The 25255-nt window shown below is 48.2% G+C and overlaps 2 protein-coding genes across 3 annotated transcripts; one reads left to right on the forward strand and one right to left on the reverse strand.

Moving 5' to 3' along the window:
* The first annotated feature begins 1646 nt into the window (after positions 1-1646).
* LOC123149602 (protein TIC 21, chloroplastic) lies at positions 1647-4303 on the forward strand. Its single transcript, XM_044569295.1, has 4 exons — positions 1647-1950; positions 2841-3098; positions 3406-3609; positions 3931-4303. Exons 1-4 carry the CDS (start codon positions 1723-1725, stop codon positions 4042-4044), a joined length of 804 nt encoding a protein of 267 aa, XP_044425230.1. The 5' UTR covers positions 1647-1722; the 3' UTR covers positions 4045-4303.
* A 103-nt stretch (positions 4304-4406) lies between these two features.
* Positions 4407-13529, reverse strand: LOC123149601 (uncharacterized). Of its 2 annotated transcripts, XM_044569294.1 has the most exons (9): positions 8321-13525; positions 8003-8195; positions 7759-7906; positions 7194-7278; positions 6646-6733; positions 6260-6530; positions 6142-6184; positions 5954-6057; positions 4407-5411 (listed from the first exon to the last, which is right to left on the reverse strand). In XM_044569294.1, the coding sequence occupies exons 1-9, from the start codon at positions 13263-13265 to the stop codon at positions 4914-4916; spliced, it is 6375 nt and encodes a 2124-aa protein (XP_044425229.1). In that variant the 5' UTR covers positions 13266-13525; the 3' UTR covers positions 4407-4913. The 2 variants fall into 2 exon arrangements, with proteins under 2 accessions (XP_044425229.1, XP_044425227.1); XM_044569292.1 differs by having other exon boundaries at positions 5954-6184; positions 8321-13529.
* Between the last annotated feature and the right edge of the window lie 11726 nt (positions 13530-25255).

The following is a 25255-nucleotide window of genomic DNA, read 5'->3' on the forward strand; positions in this document are numbered from 1 at the left end:
AGTTGTATCGGTGGTCGATAGAACTTGAGGGAATATTTGTTCTACCTTTAGCTCCTCGTTGGGTTCGACACTCTTACTTATCGAAAACTGTTGCGATCCCCTATACTTGTGGGTTATCAGTGATCAGTGTGTGATGGTGTTGGACTGATATTCTGGAAGTTGGGAGCGCAAATTAGAGTAACAAGAAACTTAATTTTGCTCGAGTGTTGACTGTGGTCAAGAAAAGAAGGGACTACAAGTTGCAGGTGGAGTCATATGGAGTCTTTGGAGTAGCAGCGGTTCTCATGGGATAAGCTCAAGTCTAGTGTACATGGAAGTTTGATGCATGGACAAATTCAAAATGGTGAAGAATATTCGTCAAGGTGGAGTTTGTTAGAGTTGTGTCGAATATAGTGTACAAGATAGGCTACAGTTGGACTTGCAGTTGTATTGTGTTTAGATAGGATATGGAGTCGTGTTCAAGTAAGACACTTGTATCATAGGCCTTTTTTATATAGCGGGGGTAAACACATGATGTAGCTTATGCCAACATAATTGCACGGGAGCACAGGGGAAGCCGGCGGCGTGTGCCGGTGTCGAGGACGACCTGGTGCGGTATTGTCGCGGTATCTTGGGGAGGAGCGTCCATAGTCAGGCCCCGGGAATGTAGCTATATTGATGAACCTCGTTAACAAATCTTGATGTTGTTCTCATGTAATTGCTTGATCCTCAGATGATCGATGGTATGCCTCGGATTTATTCTAACAAATCTGGCTAGGATACGAGCCCAATCATAACACAAGCTAGGATTGCGTATCGAAGCTTCTTGAATTTTCTAATTTGCTCTCACATCTCGTTGTTTTCGAGTTGCCTCTCATCTAGCTGATGTCGCAGTGGTCTATGGTAGTACTCCGGCAGCTTGCTTAAGTATTTCTTCACAAGATAGGCCCATATCCATGTGCGGAAACAGACTCATTTCTGCAACATATGTATACATAATGATGTGACCAACGTGAGATTTGTATGCATGCCAATTTGCTGACACGGAGAGAGATTTTCTGCCATATACTTTTCTACGGCCAGCGTGGATGAAGAACTCTCGTTCTAGATTCCATGTTGTGTAAGAAGCTTCCTTATCAAGAGGGCATTGACAGGCGCAAAGCAGCACGGGTGGCCTTGCCGGATTCAGGCTCACTCCGCCGTCGGTGGCGCACGATTTGCCGCCGGATCGAAACAGACACGCTGCTGTAGCGAGATGATTCGTCAGACATGACCGACTGCATGTGCCACGGTGGAGAGCTCATGGCCGAGCCAACATGGGCAGAGGCCCAATTTTTTGGTTCTATAGCTATACCCAAAAAAAATTCCACCCTTTGGACGGCAAAGTGAAACCCTAGCCCATGCTTTTGGGCCGGGCCCATTGGCCCGGACTGCCCATACCTAGATGTTGTAAGCACTTGCTCCATCTGTCCCATGATGTAAGACGCTTTCTGACACGGAGTAGCTCTCCAAAAAAGGATGTTGTAAGCACCTAGTGGTATTGTTAGTCTCAAAACGAAAAACAAAACCTAGTGGGATTGTTGATTCTAAAAGAAAAATCTAGGTGGTATTATTGTGGAATGGCACTTTTGCAAAGAAGTGGATTGTGCAGTAGGAGTAGGAGCTTCCTTGCTCTGTTCCCAAGCCAAGATCAGAATTCAGAAGTTGAGAGCCCCCCAAAAAACAAAGGGACCCACGCGCAAAATGCTCGCGCTCCTGCTCTCCCCGCCGGCGGCGCCTCCGCCGCGCCTCGCGACGCTACGGCGGCGGCCTCCCGCGCCCCGCGCCTCCTCCGCCCCCGGCCGCGCGGCGCCCGCCCTCCGCGCCGCGGCCGTCCGGCCCCGCCTCGCCGCCGCGGCGCCGGGTCCCGCCGAGCCGGAGCCCGCGCCGCTGTCCGCCGAGGAGGAGGCCGAGCGCGCCAAGCTCGCCCAGGTGCCGCCCCGCTCCCTCCCCCGTCCCCCCGCTGATCTGCTGAGCCCTAGTTAGTAGTGACAGTTTGTGATACCATCGTGCTTAGTGGGGTTCCTGTTGCCCAACCAAAAGACCAACGCCGGCTCTGCCTCCTGGTCTAGTGCCTCTGGGAAATTCAGATTCTCGCAGCCTCTTGCCATTTGCCCGATTGCTGCACGAATGACTGGGAAACCGTGAGGTACATGCTGACACTTCAGAGTTCGTGTTCATTAAGGATATGCAGACAGAGCATGGGCAATCCTTGTTCAATCCTGCAGGGCAGCAGGCCTGATACTGAGCAGTGGGGATGTAGTTCTTCTTCCAAGCGCAGCAGGGCTGATACTGGGCCAAGGGGTTGTGGGTTTTTTTCTACCAATGGGAGCTTTCCCTTAACCGCCCCCATGGGGGTGGTCCACAGGGTTCATAACTACCCCTCTTACTACGGGGCGTTTACCTAGCCAACACTTAGATACCTGCATCAACTAGTATATGTTTTGGGATGGATTTTTTCTTTTCTCACTCCACACGCTTAATTTGTGCATCCACTTGCTCTCTGGTTAAAGACACTTTGCTGCACACCTTTTCTTTGTTCTATCAAAGTCTTCGTGCTAATGAGGTGGCTACATGACTTCAACATGATATGTCAAACTTTCAATATTATTTTATCCACGATTCCTAAAGTTGCCACTGTCGTTTTGGTATTCTACTCTTAGTATGATATCTGGCTAAAAGTTAACGCTGTAAATCAAGTGTCCAGGTGCTGTTTCAGAATATGGTTTCCATGGTCCACTGATGACATTGCTTCTCTTCATGCTGTTTACTCGGCTCATATATCATCTTTTGCTCTGTGTTTTTTTTTTTTTGGTTTGCAGGTTAGCAAAAGGCTAGAGAAAACAGCGCGGTATTTCAAGAATTTGGGTACCCTGGCATTCTGGTCTCAGTTGGTGTGCACGACCGTTTCGGCTGGGATCTTGTCGTTCTCCGCAGTTGCTACCGGGAATGCAACATCTCCCTTTACATTCTATGCGACCGGACTTGCCATCGTTGCCGCCTTTATGTCAGTGTTCCGGTCATTTGGTTACATCCGTCTTTCCAAAACGCTCAGGAGGACAGCAACCGAGCCTGAAAAGGTACTCAAGTTTCCCAAATAATTGTCCCACTGCGGTATCGTTTTCTTTGCTGAAAAGCCATTGCTTCTACGCACCCACTGCCTTTGCATATAGGAGTATGTTGCATGACGTCGGACCTTGCCTACCTGTCGACAATCAACTTGATCTCATAAACACACCCAACTCATTTGATGGCATATGGTACCATAATATCATGGTACAACAATGCATCACCGCTACTTGATCTCTTTTGAAGTAACATAATATTGCTTGGTTCTGCTTATATGTGCATTTTAGCCAAAACTAAGTCGAGTGGCTCCTTCTACAGGCCCCTCCGCGTGCGGCTGTGGTTAAAAACCTGAGGAACAGTATTGTACTCAGCGTTGTCGGGATGGGTGCTGCGGTCCTCGGGATGCAGGCGACTGTTGGTGCTTTGGTAGCAAAAGCTCTCACTACCTCCTCGGTGCCCTACTACCAGGGGATATCCGCTGGCCAGAGCCCAGTTCTTGCTCTGGATGTTTTTCTTGTTCAGGTATGCATTGTATCTTCCCTTCATTTTGATTGTTTGAAGAATGAAAATAGCTTCCAGGGGTGGTCATTTTGCTCCCATCTTGCAAAGTGGTCTGTTTGAGTTTTGTAATGCGAACTTTGATCTACAGGGTTAGTAACAAAATGTGCCATCTTCACAAATATTAAGAACACCTTTAAATTGCCGGACATAGGATCACATTTTCTACTCTCTCTCCTATCCATATGAATTGTCGTTGAAACGGATGTATCTAGGGAGTAGAATCTTTTTTAACTTGGCACTTCATTTTGAGTATTAATTGTCATTGTCTCTCGTCATGGACAGGCTTCAGCCAACACCATCCTCTCGCATTTTCTCGGGCTATCGAGCTCGCTGGAGCTACTGCGGTCCGTGACAATCTCTCCAGCAGATGCCAGCCCTGTCCCTCGACCGGCATGAGCTACATACAAACACGGCATACGGCTCCAGTTTTTTCAACTTTTTTGGTTCTGCAACTGTATTCTGGCACCAGTTTTGTTCTTCTTCCTTTTTGTGTGTAAGATCTTCTCGTTTGGTGACAAGTATCAGTATGTCCAGCTAGCTTGATTTTTTGTTCATGTGCAACTATCTACATGTACTTGATAAAGAAAAAGATATCCGTGTCGTCGAACCTCTGCTTATTGCTTCGAACATATGAAGAGAGAAGTACTCCTGTACACGTCTACGGTTTGCACCATCTGCAACATAGACGAACAGCATACCTCTATACCAGTGTGTGACAACCATGGATGCCAAACACAGGAAAACAGGCTCACAAGGCAGGCTAGAAATAAAGTTGCATTGCTTCTTTCACAGATATGATATCTGTTTTTACATTCAGCACACAGGTAATACAGCCAGTTGCTCCCACTCTATGTTTGAGACAATGTAACCTATGTATAAGTACAAGATGAATGGAAACGAGATGTTAAAAAAGGAAAGAAAAAAGGATGACCAGGCATGTTTTCCCTATCTATATATGGGTATGTCGAAGAGAAAACCCAGTCAGCGCCGCAGCTTGGTGTGGCGCAGCAAAGCACTATATCAACAGCGGGTATCCGAGATAACCGAAAAACTTGTCAAACCCTTGTTCTTCTCACCGGTCCGAGTCAGCTTGAGCACCAATCTGCATGCCCAAAACTTGAATCCCCTTAGCACTGTCCCATCAGCCATCAAACTCTTTACCCTCATGATCCAAAGCGGCTTTGCTTGTGCATCAAGATTATGAAGGCCCGCACGCTGAAATGTTGAACTTCCCCGCAGTCCAAGTTCCAGCAGCTGTTAGCCTGTCACACTCTTGCCGTTCTCATGATCCGAAGAGGTTTGATTAGTGCATCAAGATCATCAGCCTCTGTGCCAAGTTCCCCTGAGTCCAGTTCCATCAGCTGTATGCCGTCCGGCGCATCAACACTCTGTATGCTGTCTGGCACATCAACACTCTGTATGCTGTCCGGCGCATCAACACTCTGTATGCTGTCCAGCGCATCAACGCCTTCTTCACCATCAATGTCAAGTGTGATAAAGTCAGTGAAGTCCCCACCTGAGAAAATATCATGTTGCTGTTTCTGTCTGTCATCTTGGCCTGAAGAAACTTTGCTTGTCTCGCTGTCATGTCTAATGCTGGTGTCAAAATACCGTCCCCAGCTACTGTTTTGGGGGGTGTCTGGTCTGCTTCTCTTAGGTTTGATTGTCTTCTTGGTGGGGTGATGAAGTTTGCACGTAGATTGTTGTGGGCACTCTCCTGTTGCCTCAAAGACTGGGCATGTGTAGCTGTGCTTTTTACGACACTGCTTGTAACAGAGGATTAATTCAAGACCATGAAAAGATTAGCAATGGAAGCCCCAAAAAGATCATGGAAGCCCCAAAGTTCAAAAGCTGAACCTGGTTGCAATGCAAAACCATGCAAAACTACACTGCAAGCATATCTGGCACAAACAAGTTCCAATAACAAAAAAGAACAACCTACTAACAAAATCTTCATTTTGATAACCTATCAACAGTTAAACGCTAAACCACCCACTGGATAATCCTCGTTGCCACGACTAAGAACATGCATGTCCTCCTAGATCCCAGCAAAAACACAAGAAGTCTCATGCAGTAAATTATACCTACCAAGAACTTTAAATTAATAATACTAAATGATTGGCAGGAGGGTAGGGCATATTATAGTTTACATCACATTCTGTAAGGGACATTTTTCACAATGGTTCAGTCTGGGTTTTTTTTTGGCAAGTTAACTATCAGCTTTTGAGGACAATGCTGAATTCTACCCCCTAGCAATAGTAATACTTGAATAAGATTGAAAGATTTCAGTAGTATCATTAAGTACCTCATCACCATCTGCACAGTATCCCTTTAGAAAATCTTCACAGGCAGGAGCCTTAGAGTTCACTTTCACATGCCTATAGGGACAAGCTGTGTTGGTACAGAGACCTGCCAGAATACAAATCTTATGATCAAGAAAAATGTTGCAGAAACAAAATTCTAAAATGATGCACTGCGAATGAAATGAATCACCTTTCAGAAAATAAGAACAATCTTGCATTCTTTCCGGGAGGACCTGCAGAACATACTCTTACAATGAAAGAAGTGTCAAATGCAAGATAGGCAATAGAATCAAGAAGAAATGTCTTACCTTGTGAGTGAGTTTACAGCTAGTATCAGAACACAGGCCTTTAAGAAATTTAGTGCAAATAGTCACTTTAGCAGGGTCATGAATATAGCGACACTCGCCCTTAGGCTTCTTGCACTCGCCAAACCGAGTGAAGAATTGACAGTACTGTCGTTTCTTTGCCAGGCGTGATCTAACAGTGTGCAAACTCCATCGAACTTTCTCATTTGCTAGCATGCGAGTTACTTTTTTGGGGTTTCTAACCAGTTGGTTACCTTTGCTAACACGCACATATCTGTTTCAGAATAAAGAGAATCAGAGAATAAATCAAAGTTGAAAGATCCTAGATGCAAACAAGTTCTATTTTAAGACGGCATCATGCAAGCAATAGCATATGGTCAAAAAGATACCCATTGCAAGTTGATGACCTCCTCAAATCTGAAGATGCTTGATTGTTGTTTCTTAACTGATTGCCGGCAACAGATAAAGAGTATTGATCTGCAAATTTTGACCAATATCAAGTAAAAACAAAAAATTATATACTGACCAGAGGAATGATCAGTGTCGTTACATCCACTGGAAGCACTGCTATATGCAATTACTATTAACCAATAAGAGAAGGTCCTTAAATTATGGCATAAGAGAGCATGTCTCATGCACTGCACTTCAAAATGGAATCGCCACAAAGTGATGATTTAGCTAACTAAGACCAGCAGTAAAATGTCCAGCCAGTAGGTAATTCAACTTTAGACTTGTAATATAGTGGACCACAGAAGTATTATAGAATAAAAATGCAACTGGGAATCTGTCTTGCAATATGGTGTAGCATGGAAGTTATGTTATTACACTAAAAAAGAGCAATTGAGAAGCAGGAGCAGCCAAACTTATGTATCTCACGTATAAATTATTTTAGCAGTTGAGTCATTCTTCTGTAGTGGCAATAAGTTTAACACATTACCATTTCTTCCAGTATAATGGAGATATTGCCGTTTCCGTTTTTCTCCTCTCTTTTTTCCAACGTCAGCAACTGCCAATGTAGCCTCCTGCAATCCAGGTTGTAACTTTATAAAACGCACCATATATGCACTACACAATAATTTGGTCTTGATATGTAAATGGTTAAATGCATTTTCAAAAGTTGGTTGCATGGCTGCTCTTATGACTAGTTAAATAGCAGTCAAGTATAATCAGCACTAATATAGGCAAGAATCAGCATTCTCGTTAGACATTAGCCGACAAAGTAGTTAGAAACTTCTTGAGAGACAACAAAATTCAACCAGTAACATAAATCAAGTCGTCTCCCAAATACTTCTTGTGGGCTTCCCATCAGAACATAATGAACAACAGCAACAGCAACAACAACAACAACAACAACAACAACAAAGCCTTTAGTCCCAAACAAGTTAGGGTAGGCTAGAGGTGAAACCCATCAGAACATAATGATCTGATGAAAATAACTCCAACTGGCTCTTACGGAATACTGAATACGAAAAAATATGCACAAAGAATATCAATTAAGTTACCTCGTTAACCTTTTGAGAACGCTTCTCAAGAGATCGTGACCATTTCAAACTTGATCCACCAACACTTAACACGCCAGATTTCCGTATAGAGAATCCATTAGTTGAGACAGTATAAATCATATCTCTCTTCTTGGTTTGTAATAGTTTTCTGTTACATGATAAGGGGCAAAGACTTGCTATAAACAAATTGAATGAATGGCTCAATAGAGAAAGAAAGAAGTTCAGGCTAGTCTGCTAATGTTACCTGACTATTCGTAAGGAGCTCACATTCTGAGTGTGACTGTTTCTAAAATTCTTGCAGTATATTTTTCTTTTCCATGGAAGAATACGTGGGAAGGCCTTCGCATAACTAGTTCCCGCAGATCCTTTCCTCTGTGGTTGTTGCCCACTGAGTGTCCACACGTGCGAGGAAGTTCCCATATTATTTGTCCGAAGAGCTGCATTTAGAAAAGTTTGAGCAAATGGTAGTTTAATGAATTAGCATTGCTTTCTTATTCAAGTATAAGGTTGCAGTTGTGGTATGCCTCAGAAGGAAAACAAAGAATACAAGAAAACAGAATACCTTTATGTGGTCTCTCCTTTAAACCATTGATACTGTTGTTCGAGGATGCAATTTGTACATTACTCTCACCTGAATTTAAGCTCTCAGCAGGTGCAATCTCTTTTGTATTCTGACCATCAGAGGAAGATGAACTCAAAATAATCTGATTTTTCCGCTTCTTGAAATATAAATCAGAGGCTGTGGGTGGCTGCTGTGATAAAACCTTATCTGTAGAACTTTTAGTCGGGTCATCAGGGTGCTGCCTCTGTGCAGCAACCAATTGATTTGATTTCGGTCTAACATAAACCACTTTACTAGCATCTGAGGGTTCAGGTGTTTGTGCACTTTTAATGCTTGGGGTATCAACACCTGAGTTTAATTGCCTAGCCGAATCTTCTTTTTCAGTTTCAGGAACATGCTGCTTGGGCAAAGTTTTAGGCAACTGCTCTGGAAGGCTTGTGGTTGAATTGATGGATTTGGCATGAAGTGGTAAAGGAGGAGTCTTAGGTCTTTCAACTGTAAAGCTCGAACGTGCTGCAGAATCATTTGAATCAACTTTCCTGACAAAGTTCATGCTTCTCCTCATCACAGGCTTATTCAACTTATTCTGAGTATCCAGACTAGAAGAATGAGAAAGTTTTCCTGTTGCTGGATTTCTAATAAGGGCGTTACCCTTGCGTATATAAGAGTTTTGAGTTTTGTCATTCTGCCTTGGTGGTTGTTTAGGCGGTAATCCTGAAGGCTGTGAACTGAGCAAAGATGTAGAAGATGTCATGTCACCACGATGCCATGTCTTGTGCCTTGGATTTGAACTTACACGAGGAGGCTCTCGGGATGAACTGGGCAAATTCGCCTGTTTAGGAGCTACCTTGGGAGGCATAGAGCTTGTACAATTTATCTGAGGAGACTTCCCCACAGGGTTTCCAACCGAGTCCAATCCTGCTCTCCTGCTATCCTCCTTTGGTGCTAAGACTGGCAAACTAATAGAAGGTAAAGTAGATTTGCATTGTTGATGATCCTTTTTAGCTTCTGACGCAATGGATTCAATCCAAGAAGACAACAAATCTCGCTTTGTGCTTGAGTTAACCACAGAACCTTCAGTATTACTGTTATAGGTATTATTATCTGGCTCAACAGATACCTGAGGAGAAAGCGTTGTATCCATCACATCAGTAGATTCCACAGCTGGGATGGCAGGTTCAATTGGGTTACCCACAGGATTATCCACCATCTGATGATCATGTTGATCAACAACATTTATTGAACTAATAGAGTGCAAACCAGAGAGAACTACCTCCCCATGTTTCTCAACATCACCACTGATTCCTTTATTACTGTCATAGGTATTATCCGGCTCAACAGATACCTGAGGAGAAACTAGCTCTGCATCCATCACATCAATAGATTCTACAGCTGGGATAGCAGGTTCAGTTGGGTTGCCCACAGAAATATCCACCATTTGATTATCATGTTGATCTACAACATTTATTGAACTAATAGAGTGCAAACCCGAGAGAACTATCTCACCATGTTTCTCAACAACGCCACTGATCTCTTTGGGTGTCAATGAGTCTGACTGAGGCATATCACTACCAGATACAGATAGCCTAATGCTGTTAACCTGACTAGAGAAAGCATCCACACTTCCACACTGCTCCAAACCTTGTGCAGTATCATGATCCTGACTAACAGAAGTGTCATTATCCACGCTCTGATCCAAACCTATCCTATCTTTCCTAACAGTAGCATCGTTAGTCACAAACTGCTCAGACATAGCAATGCTGTTGACCGCTGGCGGTAAAGTCAGCCAATTTTGAGAACCTACACCAACTGAGTCATCATCAGCCACACCTTTTTGTTTTACAAGACTATCAAATTCTGTCACTGTGGAAACATCTAATCCTTTCTGCCCTTCCAGCAGCTCATGGTTTTCCTTGAGCTGTCGCTCACTTTCGATGTTATTACTGAAATAGAAATTACTGCCAAGTGTCAAAGTTGTAGGAACAGACTGCTCGCTGTTACCAGAAGATGAAGATTCACGGGAATGTGCCAAGGGAAAATCAATCTCGGGAGACAGATGACCTCTGTGAAGATTGATCAGTTCTGCTACCTGAGCTGTAGCACCCCTTTCTATACCATTATTCAAAACAATATCCCGGGTTAAATCCTCCATAAGATCATCATCTAATGGTGGCACATTCATGCTTTCAACATTTCTGGAACATGACAGATTAAAGAAATCTCTACCTTCAACTTCCAGGGGAGCATCTGTTTCATTGAAAGCAGTTCCGTCATTGAGAAGATCTTCCTTGTGGCTATTGCCGAATCCACCAGCTAAATTAAATTCTGGAGTGCTCCCAGAATTACATGTGGTGGTAGCATGTCTTTCAGTTGACCCCATGAGGCTTTTGCCCACTTTCCTCCCAACAAACTTGCTCATGGTAGTTTCTGATGTATCAGGAGCTTCCAAGTGGTGTATTGTTTTCGAAGTGTTAGTTTGACATAATTCTATGGGGATTTGGCTCTCTTTGGTCCTGGTATCCTCATTCACATCGAGTTCCCTTGTATTAGAAATCTTCACATGGTGTGCCACAGAAACATTACCAATACTATTTTCACCTAAACCAGTCAGAATCATACCCTCACCTTTCTGAGCACCCTTTCTCTTGCATATAGTAACTTCTGGTGTACTACTTACACGGCGAACATCCTCTTCGCTTGTGTTAATCAAGATGCCATTGTCTTCCCTCCTAGCATCCTCACTTCCAGAAATTTCTGCCGTATCATGATTTACAGTAACTCCATTTGTGCAAACAGTGTTTTTTTTACTGACATTCTTAGGAGCTCTGCTCTCTTTCATGCTAGATTCTGTATGCCTATTAGAAATTCTCAGAGGATTACTTGTAACTGCAGCACTCGTTTCACCTGAAAGAGGCATGATTTCACCCTCCTCCTGATAATTATCATTCGTAGACACCAAAGTTGCACTCCTAAAACCTGAATCCATGGAGCTCCTATCTCCTTTCCCAGGATGCTCACTTCGTCTTGTAGCAAGTGCTTCTGTAGATTTAATGGCTGAAGCAGCAATAATATCACCTCGACCCATGGAGCTTCTATTGTCTTCCTTTCCAAGGTGCTTACTCCCACTACGATTTGTTGAATCAAGAATTTTCTTGGACTCGATGGCTGAAGTGGCTTTCCTTTTACGTGGATTTATCGAGTTGCTATTTTCACCCTTCTGGACATTCACACCATTACCAGCTCCAGCTGTACCACTAGTGCTTACCATATTATGTTCAGATACAGTATCCTTTTCCAGCGATGAGGTTATGATTTCACCCTCTTCTTTTTCAGAAGCATTTGCAATAGCATCAATATTATCCCTCTTCTCAGATACAATTTCGCTACTAATTTGTTTATCCTTGCCAACAATCCTCCTCACAATCTTCTTGATAACTATCTTCTTCACTTTCTTGACACCAGCCACAGGACGACCAGCTAAGCCCAGACTTTTACTAGGGGAATCTGACACATTCTCCTGAACATTATCATGCTTCCCAGGAAGCTTCTCAACAAACCCTTCTTTTTCCTTGGACTCCGGTGAAGGTTTCACAAGAACTGAGGACAACACCTTCCTAACATTCTTTCCAGCATCCTTCTGTATTACTTTAGTGCTGTCAACCTCATTACTACCAGCACTTTTTGCCTTGCAGTCCACAGAGATCACGCTGGCCAATCCCTTTGAAGCAGAGCCGGCAGTGCTCGACTTGGCTGGTGAAATATGCAAGGCCTTTGGCGGTGGCGGTGGCGGCGGCCGTGTAGCAGCAGCAGGGCCCTCCTCTATCCTCTGCCACACAGAAAGTCTCCTTGGGGCAGGCTCCTTCTGCGGAGTGCGCCTCGGATGCGCGACAATGGTGGCACGTGGCAAGCGCGGCGAGCCACGCTCGCCAGACAGCGTTGACGTCTGTGAAACCATATTAATCTTCCTGCTGCCCTTGCTGTCGCTGTGTGTTGAGAAGCTCTCGTGGCTGTAGCCAGGATGCGCAGGGGCCCTATCTACAAAGCTGTCAACCGCGGCGTAGCTGGCATGGGGCTGCTGCCTCTGATGGCGTGAAGGCAGCGGGCCAGAGCTGGAGGTGCTCTCGATGTCGACCCGGTCATGTAAGGCGCACCGCTGCTTCTTGCACGGGCTGGGCGGCGGCGAGAGACGGTGCTGGTGGGGGGACGTGTATCTGCGCCTGTCGTCCTCAGGCTCCTGGTGAGCAGGGGCGTATCTGCGCCTGTCTTCCTCTGGCTCCTGGTGAGCAGGGGGGTATCTGCGCCTGTCTTCCTCTGGCTCCTGGTGAGCAGGGGCGTATCTGCGCCTGTCGTCCTCGGGCTCCTGGTGAGCAGGGGCGAATCTGCGCCTGCGCTCCTCAGGGTCCTCCCACGGGGGCTGCTGATGCTGCTGTTGATGGTGGTGGTGGTGGTGCTGCTGCTGCTGCTGTTGATGGTGGTGCTGTGGCTGCTGATGCTGCTGGTGGTGGTGCTGGTGGTGGTGCCCAGCGTTGCGGCGGAACTCCTCGTCGGGTTGGCGCTGGTGGCCGTGGTAGTGGGGAGCGGGCGAGCTGTGGTACGGGGGCGGTGGCGGGGGCGGGGTGGAGTAGGCCTCGGGAGGAGGAGGCGGGGGAGGGGCCGCGTAGGCGGGGCGGTGCGGCGGCGGCGGCGGCAGGGGGGGAGGCGGGGGCAGCTGCTGGTTGTGGTAGTGGTGGAGGCGCGGGTGGTGGTCGGAGGGGGGCGGGTGGTGGTACGGCGGCGGCGGGAAGGCCTCGTACGGGTCGTACTGCTCGTGCCTGGACCGCACGGGCCCGCCGCCCCCTCCCGGCGCGAAGTGGCCGCCGTTGTGGTGGTGGTGGTGCTGCTGGGCGGGGTAGTAGTGCCCGCCGCCGCCGCCGCGCCGGTGGTCGTAGGGCGGGGCCGGATCCATGGCCGCGCGCCGAGTCGCCGGTGGGGGGAGGGAAATTCTAGGGTTTGCGCGAGATCTCTCGCGGGTGGGGAAATCGGCTTTGGCTTTGCTTGTGTTGCTCTGCTTGCTTGGCCAGCCGGCAAGGAGACGGCAGGAGCTGGGGGTGGCTGGCGCTAGGGTTTGGGGTGGGGTGGGATCGGATCTGTGGATGGCGTCGGCCGGCGGCGGTGGGCGGGGCGCGTGCGTACGGTGCGGCGCCAGGGTTGGGTTGGGCCTTAATACTAGGTAGGTAGGCCGGTTCGCATCGGCTAGGCAAGGCAAGGCACGCGACCTGTTCCGACGGTCGAGGATGTCCGGCGACGGCCGGACCCTGACCCTTCTCTCCCACGTGCCACATGCGTGACTTGCCCTTGCCTTCTCTTTTCTTTTTCTTTTTTTCGAGGGCCGACTAGTGTCTTCTCCTCCGGCGGTCCACTCCCCATGCTCCGTCGGCCAACGAAGATGCGAAGGTGATGGCTGCGGTGAGGAACAGGTCGGTTCGTCGCGCGCCCTCTAACCATGGGGGGAGGGGGAGGCTGGTCTGGCAAAGGCGATGGCCACAGCTGGGTAGAGCTCGGTTTTGTCGCGCCCCTCGGGGGGGGGGGGGGGGGGGGGGGGGGCTGGTCGTGAAGGGCGGAAGGAGATGAGAGGTGGCGGGATGGCCATCGGAGGAGGGTGAGGGGCACCACGACGGCAAAGTGTGAGGAGTGTTGGGGTGGTCAAGACTCGGGACGACGGGCTAGCAAAGATTCGATAAGGCAAAAAGGTGACGAAGGTCAGTTAGGACGGTAAAAATAGAGTGATGATATCATGTCATCGTCGAACTGGGTCTGTTATGATTCAAGGGGTCGACAAGAGCCCGCGTGGACAAGGCTAACTAGTAAGAATGTTATGGAGTTACCCATCACATTGTTTTGCTTTAACTGTTGGTAAAATAAAATGGAGCATGCATCAATATGGTGTGTTTGGACAGACAACTCCCATATAGGTCCAGGAGTTGATGTATACTTCCTATGTCCGGGTTTGTTGGACCAGAGGGCCGGCGAAGGCGGCTGGTATTTATAAGGCCACCTCGATTATAGTGCTTAGTTAATCGAGGAAATCAATAGCTTTCTATTGTGTGCAATGCGCGGTTTAATCGTGGTGTCTCTCTCTGAAAGGGCATGCAAGGCTTTTGTATACGTAATCGCGCGGGGATGCATGTGTGCCGAGTAAATTAGGGAGTTATCGAGGAATTTATATGAGTAAATTTCCCACGTTAGTTGGTGGTTTCCATATAGTTATCTCCACACGTATTACCATGATCTTGCCTCTCTTGGTTGAGAAGATGCGAGAACGCAAACCAAGTGAAGATTGAGGGAGTGAACTAATGAGATGTGGTGATTCTCGTGGAGGTTGTATCTAGCATAAGCCACTATTTTTCTGTCCATTGATTTGGGGCCCCATTAGCAAAAAAAAATTTGCCATGGTGGGCCAAAGAAACAATACCATGTGGAGCGCCGGAAGGGCTTCATATACTAGTTCAAGTTTTAGAAAGTTTGTAGTAAGAAAGTGGGTCAAAGCACCATCAGGCAGGCACACATCGGGTAAGAGCACAATATGTGTAATGCTCATCGATAGATTGTAAAGAAAAATAACACGACTCATGGACACAAGTGGCATGGATGATTGTAAGGTCATTTCCCTACTTTGTGTTTTGGAGGATGATGACAACCCTTTATTGACCTAATCTTATGCTAAGTGTTTCAGGTTTCGGTTTTAGGTCTTCTTCGGTTAGCTATTCTCTTTGAAGAAAAAAGGATCGAAGACGATGTTTTCTACACGTTTGTTTATCTCTTTTGGTCATAGGGAACCCGTACTATTAAGAGGGAATCCACATTGGAAAGTGTTGGGGGTATCCATTCACGTACACTTACCTCACCCCTCTCTTGTCTTCCCCTTCCTTCCTACTGTCTACTGTGGGCTCCAACGGTTGTACCGCTCTCCGGAGCGGTTGTACCGCTGGGTCTTGGCGCTGACCAGCTTTGTTCGAGCGGTTGTACCGCTGCTTCCGGGCGGTGGTACCGCCAATGCTCAACAAGGACTAGGGCGGTTGTTCCGGCCAGGCACCGCCCAAGTACCGGTCTGGCCTCTGTTTTGATGCGGTACTCGTGCGGTGGTGGCCCGGTTGGTCCGGTCGTACCGGTACCACCGGGGTCCGGAGCGGTTATACCGCTCATGACTTAGCCGCCCGAGCGCTCGAGGCCATGCGGTTGCACCGGCCCGATACCGCTCGATTACCGCACTCAGGGGTGACTCCCTTCTGTGTTGGGGAACGTAGCAGAATTTTAAAATTTTCTACGCATCACCAAGATCAATCTATGGAGTCATCTAGCAACGAGGGAGAGGGGAGTGCATCTACATACCCTTGTAGATCGTGCACGGAAGCGTTCAAGAGAACGGGGTTGATGGAGTCGTACTCGTCGTGATCCAAATCACCGATGACCTAGCGCCGAACGGACGGCACCTCCGCGTTCAACACACGTACGGTTGGGAAGACGTCTCCTCCAACTTGATCCAGCAAGGGGGAAGGAGAGGTTGATGAAGATCCAGCAGCACGACGGCGTGGTGGTGGAAGCAACGGTGATCTCGGCAGGGCTTCGCCAAGCACAGGGGGGTGGAGGAGTGTCATGGGAGGGAGAGGGAGAGGCCAGGGGCTAGGGTGCGGCTGCCCTCCCTCCCTCCCACTATTTATAGGACCCCTAGGGGGGGCGCCGGCCCTAGGAGATGCCATCTCCAAGGGGGGGTGGAGTGCCCCCCAAGCCAAGTGGGGCGCCCCCCACCCCTAGGGTTTCGAACCCTAGGCACAGGGGGAGGCCCAAGGGGGGCGCACCAGCCCACTAGGGGCCGGTTCCCCTCCCTCTTCAGCCCATGGGGCCCTCCGGGATAGGTGGCCCCACCCGGTGGACCCCCGGGACCCTTCCGATGGTCCCGGTACAATACCGATTACCCCCGAAACTTTCCCGATGGCCGAAACTTGACTTCCTATATATAAATCTTCACCTCCGGACCATTCCGAAACTCCTCGTGACGTCCGGGACTCCGAACAACTTTTGGGTTACCGTATACTAATATCTCAACAACCCTAGCGTCACCGAACCTTAAGTGTGTAGACCCTACGGGTTCGGGAGACACGCAGACATGACCGAGACGACTCTCCGGTCAATAACCAACAGCGGGATCTAGATACCCATGTTGGCTCCCACATGCTCCTCGATGATCTCATCGGATGAACCACGATGTCGAGTATTCAATCAATCCGTATACAATTCCCTTTGTCAATCGGTACGTTACTTGCCCGAGTCTCGATCGTCGGTATCCCAATACCTCGTTCAATCTCGTTACCGGCAAGTCACTTTACTCGTACCGTAATGCATGATCACGTGATCAACCACTTGGTCACATTGAGCTCATTATGATGATGCATTACCGAGTGGACCCAGAGATACCTCTCCGTCATACGGAGTGACAAATCTCAGTCTCGATTCGTGCCAACCCAACAGACACTTTCGGAGATACCTGTAGTGTACCTTTATAGTCACCCAGTTACGTTGTGACATTTGGCACACCCAAAGCACTCCTACGGTATCCGGGAGTTGCACAATCTCATGGTCTAAGGAAATGATACTTGACATTCGGAAAAGCTATAGCAAACGAACTACACGATCTTTGAGCTATGCTTAGGATTGGGTCTTGTCCATCACATCATTCTCCTAATGATGTGATCCCGTAATCAATGACATCCAATGTCCATAGTCGGGAAACCATGACTATCTTTTGATCAACGAGCTAGTCAACTAGAGGCTCACTAGGGACGTGTTGTGGTCTATGTATTCACACATGTATTACGATTTCCGGATAACACAATTATAGCATGAACAATAGACAATTATCATGAACAAAGAAATATAATAATAACCATTTTATTATTGCCTCTAGGGCATATTTCCAACATTCTGTTCCTATGCGGTGGTTGGGCGGTGGCTGGGCGGTTGGTCCGGTGATTCTTTTTAACCGGTACTACCGCCTGGTCGCCCGGCTGTACCGCCTGGTAGGGTTCTGCACGTAGACTATGAGTCCCGGTTGTACCGGGACTAGGAGCGGTTGTACCGCTGCAGCACTGAGAGCACAGTAACGGTTGGATTTTTAGGGTTGCTATATAAGGGTGCTTCTTCCACCTACCACATCCACCTCTAACCTCTCTCTTTCCACCATTAATGCCACTCAAGCTCTCTTTGCTCGATCTCTTTCTCTAGCCACTCAAACTTGTTGATTTGCTAGGGATTGAAGGAGGAGACCTAGATCTACACCTCCACCAAAGGATATTTGCTTCCCATACTTTCTTGTGTGGATTTTGTTACTCTTTGGGTGCTTTGTGCACCCTAGACGGTTGAGGTCACCTCGGAGCCATATTCCATTGTGGTGAAGCTTCGTGGTTTCGTTGGGAGCCTCCAATTAAGTTGTGGAGTTTGCCCCAACCTTGTTTGTAAAGGCCCGATTGCCGCCTCCAAGGGCACCAATAGTGGAATCACGGCATCTTGCATTGTGTGAGGGCGTGAGGAGAATACGATGGCCCTAGTGGCTTCTTGGGGAGAATTGTGCCTCCACACCGCTCTAACGGAGACGTACTTCCCCTCAAAAGGAAGGAACTTCGGTAACACATCCTCGTCTTCACCGGGTCCACTCTTGGTTATCTCTTACCTTTACTTGTGCAAGCTCATTAGTGTTACTTCTCTTGCTTGCGTGTTTGCTTGTTGTTGTTGCATCATATAGGTTGCTCACCTAGTTGCATATCTAGACAACCTACTTTGATGCAAAGTTTAATTTGGTAAAGAAAAGTTTAAAAATTGTTAGTTGCCTATTCACCCCCCTCTGGTCAACCATATCGATCCTTTCAATTGTTATCAGAGCCTCATCTCTTTATTAAGGACTTTGTCGTCCGAAGAGTATGGTTGATACCGTAAACAGTGTGGAGGAACACTCCGGTGTGAATCCGATCTCGTCTACGGGCGATGGGGGAACCTCGGTCTCTCGTGAGGAGTTCAATGTGGCCTTGGAGACATTGAAAACCTCCATGATGACCGAGGTTGAAAGCATGTTTACTAAATTCATTGAAGGGCTTAAACTCTCCACCGCACCATTGAAAGTGGGTGATCCCACTGACAAGGTGATGGATGCTATCTCCGACAAGGGGGAAGCTAGTAGTGAAAAGGCTCCTTCTTCTAGTGGTAAAAATGGCACCGGCATCTTTGCTCATGTGGAACCACCACTTGTTTATGGTGGACCGGTTCCTTCCACTCATTTGAATCATGTCGGTCCTCTCCCTAAGATTGTGAAAAATGAGGACTTTGATTCTTGGGTTTATCGCTTTAAGCGACATTTAAATCATTTGAACACTAATCTTTGGAGAATCATTGAAGAAGGTTTCCATCTGCATGATCCAAGCAACTTCACTCCTCGAGGAGCCGTGGATAATCAATTCAATGAGAATGCTCTCTTCATCATCCAAGATGCTATTCCACTCGAATATCTACCTCATCTTCGGCCTTTCGCCTTGGCGAAAGATGCATGGCTTTGTGTTGTTTCTCTCTACCGGGGAAGCGCAAGCATTCAACGCTCCAACTATGAAGTAGTGCAAGATGAAGCTGATGAGTTTGCAATGAAAGAAGATGAAGAACCTCGTGAGCTTTATCAGAGAGTAACCAAACTCGCAGTCTCACTCCGAGATCAAGGGAGCAAGGATACGGATGACAATTGGATCAAGCGCAAATTCCTCAAGGCAATGATTCCTTACCACAAGGCCATGTCCTCCGTTATTCGTCAAAGGCTGGACTTCCACACTTTGACCCCAAGTGAAGTGTTGGATGAGTTTGTGGCTATGAACATCTTGGACAAGACCGTCGACAATGCGGTGCTTCGTTCTCAAAGGGCAAAGAAGCCCAACCTTGCATTGAAGGCCAAGGTTTGCGTTGAAGAAGAAGAAGAGGAAGAAGAGGAAAGCAATCCCGAAGATACAAAGTATGCTATCATGAACACATGGCACTTGCTTCAAGGCAATTTTGGAGTAAGAAAAACTCAAGGCCAAACTTCAACAAGAAAAACTCTAGTGGCACGAAGAGCAAGCAACGTGTAAGGACTTGCTACAACTGTGGCAATGTGAGTCATTTTGTTGTGGAGTGCCCGTATGAGAAGAGGGAAGACAATGGTGGCAAGCTCATTCGAAAGGACAAAGCCAAGTCTTTCCCCAACAAGAGCAACTTCATCAAGAAAACCCCTCACAAGGCTTTGGTGGTTCAAGAAGAGTACCATGAGGATGAGGATGATGATGAAGATGGTGAGTCGGTTGCCATGGCCTCCGTTGCCATTGCAAAAACTCCAGGAATATCTCTCTTCAACTCACCCAATGAGAACATCACCGCCAAGTGCCTCATGGCTAAAGCCACCAACAAGGTAACTCCCAACATCAAAACTATCATCATTAATAATCCTTCCTTGACGGATTACATTGATGAATATGAGGGATCTAATGTGGAAGAAAATGAGTTTGAGTCCTTTATGGGTAAACTCAAGGGTAAATCCAAGAAGCATTTTGTTACTCTCTTGGAACAACTTGGTGAAGCCAATGACGTGATCGAGTCTCATGAAGATACCATCTCCAAGATGGAGGGGCATAGTTGTGACTATGCCGATGAGATTTCGGATCTTTCCCATGCTCTTGAGGAAGAGTGTGGTCTTCGTTTGGCTCTTGAGGAGTCACACAACGATGATCATGCTAAGTTAAAGAAAGATCTTGATCATGCTATCATTGTTTCTCGTGTGCTAAACTCCGAGAAGGCCGAACTTGGCGTTGATCTTGTTAGACTCAAAGAGGAGTTTGATCTACTTGACAAGGCTCACAAGGTCTTGAAGGGTGCTCATGCTAGCCTCAAAGAGTCTCATGATCAACTCCAAGTAAAGCTAACCAAGGAGAAAGCCACCTTTCCTCGTATGATGTTAATTAATAATGAAAATGCTACTAACCCGTGTTGTGAGCATGTGCATCTTGTTGAGGAGAACGCTAAGCTAAAGGTGCAACTTGAGAAATGTCTTGTGTCTTGCATACAAGGCGAGAAGAGCCTTGTCGGTGTCAAAACCGGCGGATCTCGAGTAGGGGGTCCCGAACTGTGCGTCTAGGCCGGATGGTAACAGGAGGCAAGGGACACGAAGTTTTACCCAGGTTCAGGCCCTCTTGATGGAGGTAAAACCCTACGTCCTGCTTGATTAATATTGATGATATGGGTAGTACAAGAGTAGATCTACCACGAGATCGGAGAGGCTAAACCCTAGAAGATAGCATATGGTATGATTGTTGTTCTGTATGTTGTCCTACAGACTAAAACCCTCTGGTTTATATAGACACAAGAGAGGGTTAGGGTTACACAAAGTCGGTTACAATGGTAGGAGATCTACATATCCGTATCGCCAAGCTTGCCTTCCACGCCAAGGAAAGTCCCTTCCGGACACGGGACGAAGTCTTCAATCTTGTATCTTCATAGTCCAGGAGTCCGGCTGAAGGTATAGTCCGGCCATCCGGACACCCCCTAATCCAGGACTCCCTCAGTAGCCCCTGAACCAGGCTTCAATGACGACGAGTCCGGCGCGCAGATTGTCTTCGGCATTGCAAGGCGGGTTCCTCCTCCAAGTACTTCATAGAAGATTTTGAACACAAAGATAGTGTCCGGCTCTGCAAAATAAGTTTCCACATATTGCCATAGAGAGAATAATATTTACACAAATCTAATCTGCTGACGTATTCCGTAGTGTGACACGCACCACGGCCAAGCCTTTATTCGAATCGTTTTATTATCCCACCTCAGCGTGTCATGCGAGGCGGTTTCCTTGGCACGTCTTGTTAAAGCAGAGATCGTGTCCCCTTATTCCGGGATTCTCATCAATACGGGCGTGGGTAACCCAACCGCTTCTAGGACTCCTAGACTATAGGCAAGTCCAAACGGCCACGGAGAGGACGCTTGATATTCACCCTCTTTATAAAGGGACAAGGCTTTTATTTTTCCCTCCCGTGCTCAATCGAATCCTTCCCCCACCTCAAGCTCAAACACCCAAAGTTCAGGTCAGGTGCTCCGAACCTTCAATCATGTCCGGATCTAGCCTTCAAGGCCGATGGGTGCCTTCCTCCGTCACGGAAGAAGACATCAAAAAGTTGAGGGAGGCCAGATATCTGACCGCCGAGGTTTTGCATCGGCTGCCTGCCCGAGGGCAGGCCGTCCCCTCCCCCGAACCCAACGAGAACGTCGTGTTCGTCTCCCACTTCCTCCGAGGTCTAGGCCTTGCTCTGGATCCTTTCGTCAGGGGTTTGATGTTTTATTACGGGCTAGATTTCCATGATCTAGCTCCGGACTCCTTTCTTCATATCACGACATTTATTGTCGTGTGTGAGGCCTTCCTCCGGGTTACCCCTCACTTTGGCCTGTGGCTCAAGACCTTTGAAGTAAAGCCGAAGATGATCGAGGGGCAACATGCAGCGTGTGGAGGTGCCTCAATATGCAAGATGACGGGAGCTCCATGGCCCAAAGGTTCCATTCCAGAGGTGTCTGAATTGTGGCAACAGGAGTGGTTCTACATCACGGCTCCTAGAAGTGCCAAGTGGGCGGCCGCCCCTGTTTTCCGCTCGGGCCCTCCACCACAACTGATGTCATGGATCAGCAGAGGTCTGAGCTGGGGTCCAGCCAAGGACGTGCCTATACTGCAAAGCCGCATTCGAGATCTCTTCAATGGAGATTTTAGTTTGGTTGCGGTAATACAAGTTATGCTGGTTCGTCAAGTCCAGCCTTGCAAACGCCGGCCCCTTCGCTTGTGGGAGTTCAATCCCGAGGGACCGCGTGTCATTCAAAATTTCCTCGGCCTGACGCACGAGGAGATGTACAAGTCATTCTTCGGACCTCAGGTAGAGTGTCCGGAAATCACCGAGGACGTGGGCCTGAGCAGTAACCGCGCCGCCGAACAGGTAAGGAATCTTCCGGCCGAACATACTATCTCTCATTTGTTACGAAGTTATTTCTGAGAGTTCGCTTTTTGACCAGGACTGGCTAACAAAGGCGAAGTTGATTCGGTGTTCGGCCCCCCTCCCTGAGGGTTTGGACAATCCGGTATTGGAAAAGATGCTCCAGGTCGCACCTTGCCCGGAGCCCTTGAAGGAAGATACTGGGAGGATAATACGGGCGGACGCGGGCCCCCAACGCTGCCCATTCTAACCGAGGGAGCGAGCGTCTCCATGAAGGAAGACGACCGGAGGAGGAAAAGGACTGCGCCCGGGGATTCGGAAGCCGAAGCTTCCAAACGGGAGAAGAAGTCTCCCACAGAGGGTCCTACCTTGGGGGGTGCTTTTGCCGCACAAAGTCCGCGGGGGGATCAATTCTCCAGCGAGTCGTAAGTGACCCGAAATACTTTAATAGTACAGGTATGCCATCTTTTTCTTCTGAGAAAATAACCACCGCATATATCTTTGCAGTTCGGGCCTTAGCCCCTCTCAAATGAGCTCGTCTTCGGGGGATCTTCTTCCAGAGATGATGGAGAGCGAAACGCCTCCTCCGGACTCCTCCGCTCCGGAAGCGGGCGACCCCGAAGTGTCGTCGCGGAGGGCCTCTCCGAGTCCGGTGAGGCCAGAAGATAATCCCATTGACCCCCGAAGCTCCCAGTGTCCGGCTCCCGAAGAGAGCGGACAAAAGAGTCCGGCACCGTCTGGTGTGCGATCGGATGTTCTGAGGGAGTTGGTGGGGCGAGCGGCCATCTCAGATGAACACCGTGTGCTGATGAATACGGTGATGGAGAGAATCTCGTCCGCCGAAAGCGGATTGCATGAAGCTTTTATGAGTCTACTGACAGGCTTTGAGGTACGTAAAATAATGTATGATAGTCCTGCACATGCTAGGTGTGCCCTGTGTAGATAGTAGCCCCTGAGACTCTGGTTGTCGTCGGAAACGACGACGAACAGAGGATCATATTCCCAGGTAATAACCATACTGCCTCTATGTGCAGGTGATGGAAGCTCCGGTGGCTAGCCGGACTAGCGAGTTTGCCCATTTAAAACGGCAGTTGGATGCGGCAGACGCCGACATCGAGCTTGTTAACAAAAGGCTTGACGAGGCACAGGGTAAGTGTCATTATCTGGTAAACGCCACATAGTAAGAGCAGCATGATGCCAGTATCTTTAATATGTTGTGACTGCAGATGGAGCTGCCACTGTTGAAGCCTTGCGGGCAGAACTTGCCCGAGCCAAGGAACAAGCGAGGTTTGGTAATGCGGCTGCTTTGAAGGCGGCCGAAGAGTTGAAAGCCGAGAAGGCCGCGCATGGCGAGAGCCGAGATAAGATGGCCAAGATGGCCATAGAATTAAAAGCCGCCGCCGACCGTTGCCGGGTTCTTGAAAAGGAAAACCTAGCGAAGGCATCGGACCTTGAGAAGGCTGCTGCGACGAGAAAAGACATCCGCTCTGCTATGAGGGCGAAGAAGGAGGAGCTGCGGGAAGCCGGGGATATTGTAGCTGGGAAATCCTTTATGTTGCGGAGGAAGTTCGGAGATCCACGGTATGCCTCTCTGGATCGGCTGTGGAGTTCGGAGGATGTGTATATGGATTTGGCGGCGAGCGCTGCCGATGCGGCCAAGTACTTCCAGGGTCAGACGGACCGTGAAGTGGACCAGCTGTTTTGGACACAATTCCATTCTCCCGAGCGTCCGCTTTCATTGACTGACCAATTAGCCGAATGGGCCGAACTGAATAGGTTGTCCGGACTCGCCATGAGGTCTGTTGTGGATCAGCTATGGCCGGAAAGGCCAAAACCGAACAGCTATTTCAGCTTGGTGCAGCAGTTCCTTGACGTGGTGCCGCGCATTAATGCGATGAAGAGGTCGGCGTGCATAGAGGGCTCACGGATGGCCTTTGCCCGTGTTAAAGCATACTGGGCGGAGATGGATGCTACCACTGTTGCAGCGCGGGATTCGGCCATAGGTCGAATGGCTGCTGAGCACTACTTTGAAGAAGTTCTTGAGGGTGCTCGTTTGATAGAGACCCAGTGCTCAAAAAATATTATGTTTGAGTGATATGTAATCTCATTGTAAGCGAAATGCTTTTATAAATTTTTATAAGGCTATTTTTATACTTTTGCCTGAAAGTAATATGATGCCTCCTGGGCGGCCGTTTATGTATACATGTGTATAACCTGAAAGATTGCAGCCGTCGGCTTCAACCCCCACGCATATAATGCGGAGGTGCTCGCAAAAAACACGCGTTCACACTTAACCCAACGTCTTGGTCCTATTAAGGAGGTGATAGCGGAGCGAGCGAGGCAACCGGACTATAATGCTTTAGCACTTTCACTTAGCCATAGGAGTTTGACAGTGGGGCTACTAGATAGCCCCTGGTGGCTCCGCACTCTCCCGATCCCGGGGTGCGTACATGCCTGGCCGGAAAACGGCCCTTCGTTAAGGCGGAGGAATTCTAACATTCCAACAGGTCATCGAGTGGTTGACCAGTCTCACGCTATATCATGACAGTCAGTTTTCGGCTTTCTCTACTGAGGTGCTCGTCCGGATGAACCAGGGCACAATCGCAGTAGTTCTCCTGGTGCTACCTTAGCCGGTAAAGCGGAACGTAAGGCACCAAAACACAGGAGCCGGGCAAACCCAACATTTGACCAAAGACAATGATTCGGAGCTGATGCATATAGGGCCAAACTCGCGACGCCGAACACTCCCTAAGGTATTCGGTCTTTGTGGTATAAACCGGGCCTAAATAATGGCCTTTGTAAGAAGCCCCTTGTGTCCAGGTACGTGCATTGTTCTGGCGTGGCCACATGCCAAGACGTCAGCATCCTTCTCAACGGTGGATATGTATCAACAAGAGACAGTAAAAAAGGTTTACGCAGGGTCTTAATCTAA

This window comes from Triticum aestivum, chromosome 7A (genome assembly GCF_018294505.1).
Source record: "Triticum aestivum cultivar Chinese Spring chromosome 7A, IWGSC CS RefSeq v2.1, whole genome shotgun sequence".
Lineage (NCBI taxonomy): Eukaryota > Viridiplantae > Streptophyta > Magnoliopsida > Poales > Poaceae > Triticum > Triticum aestivum.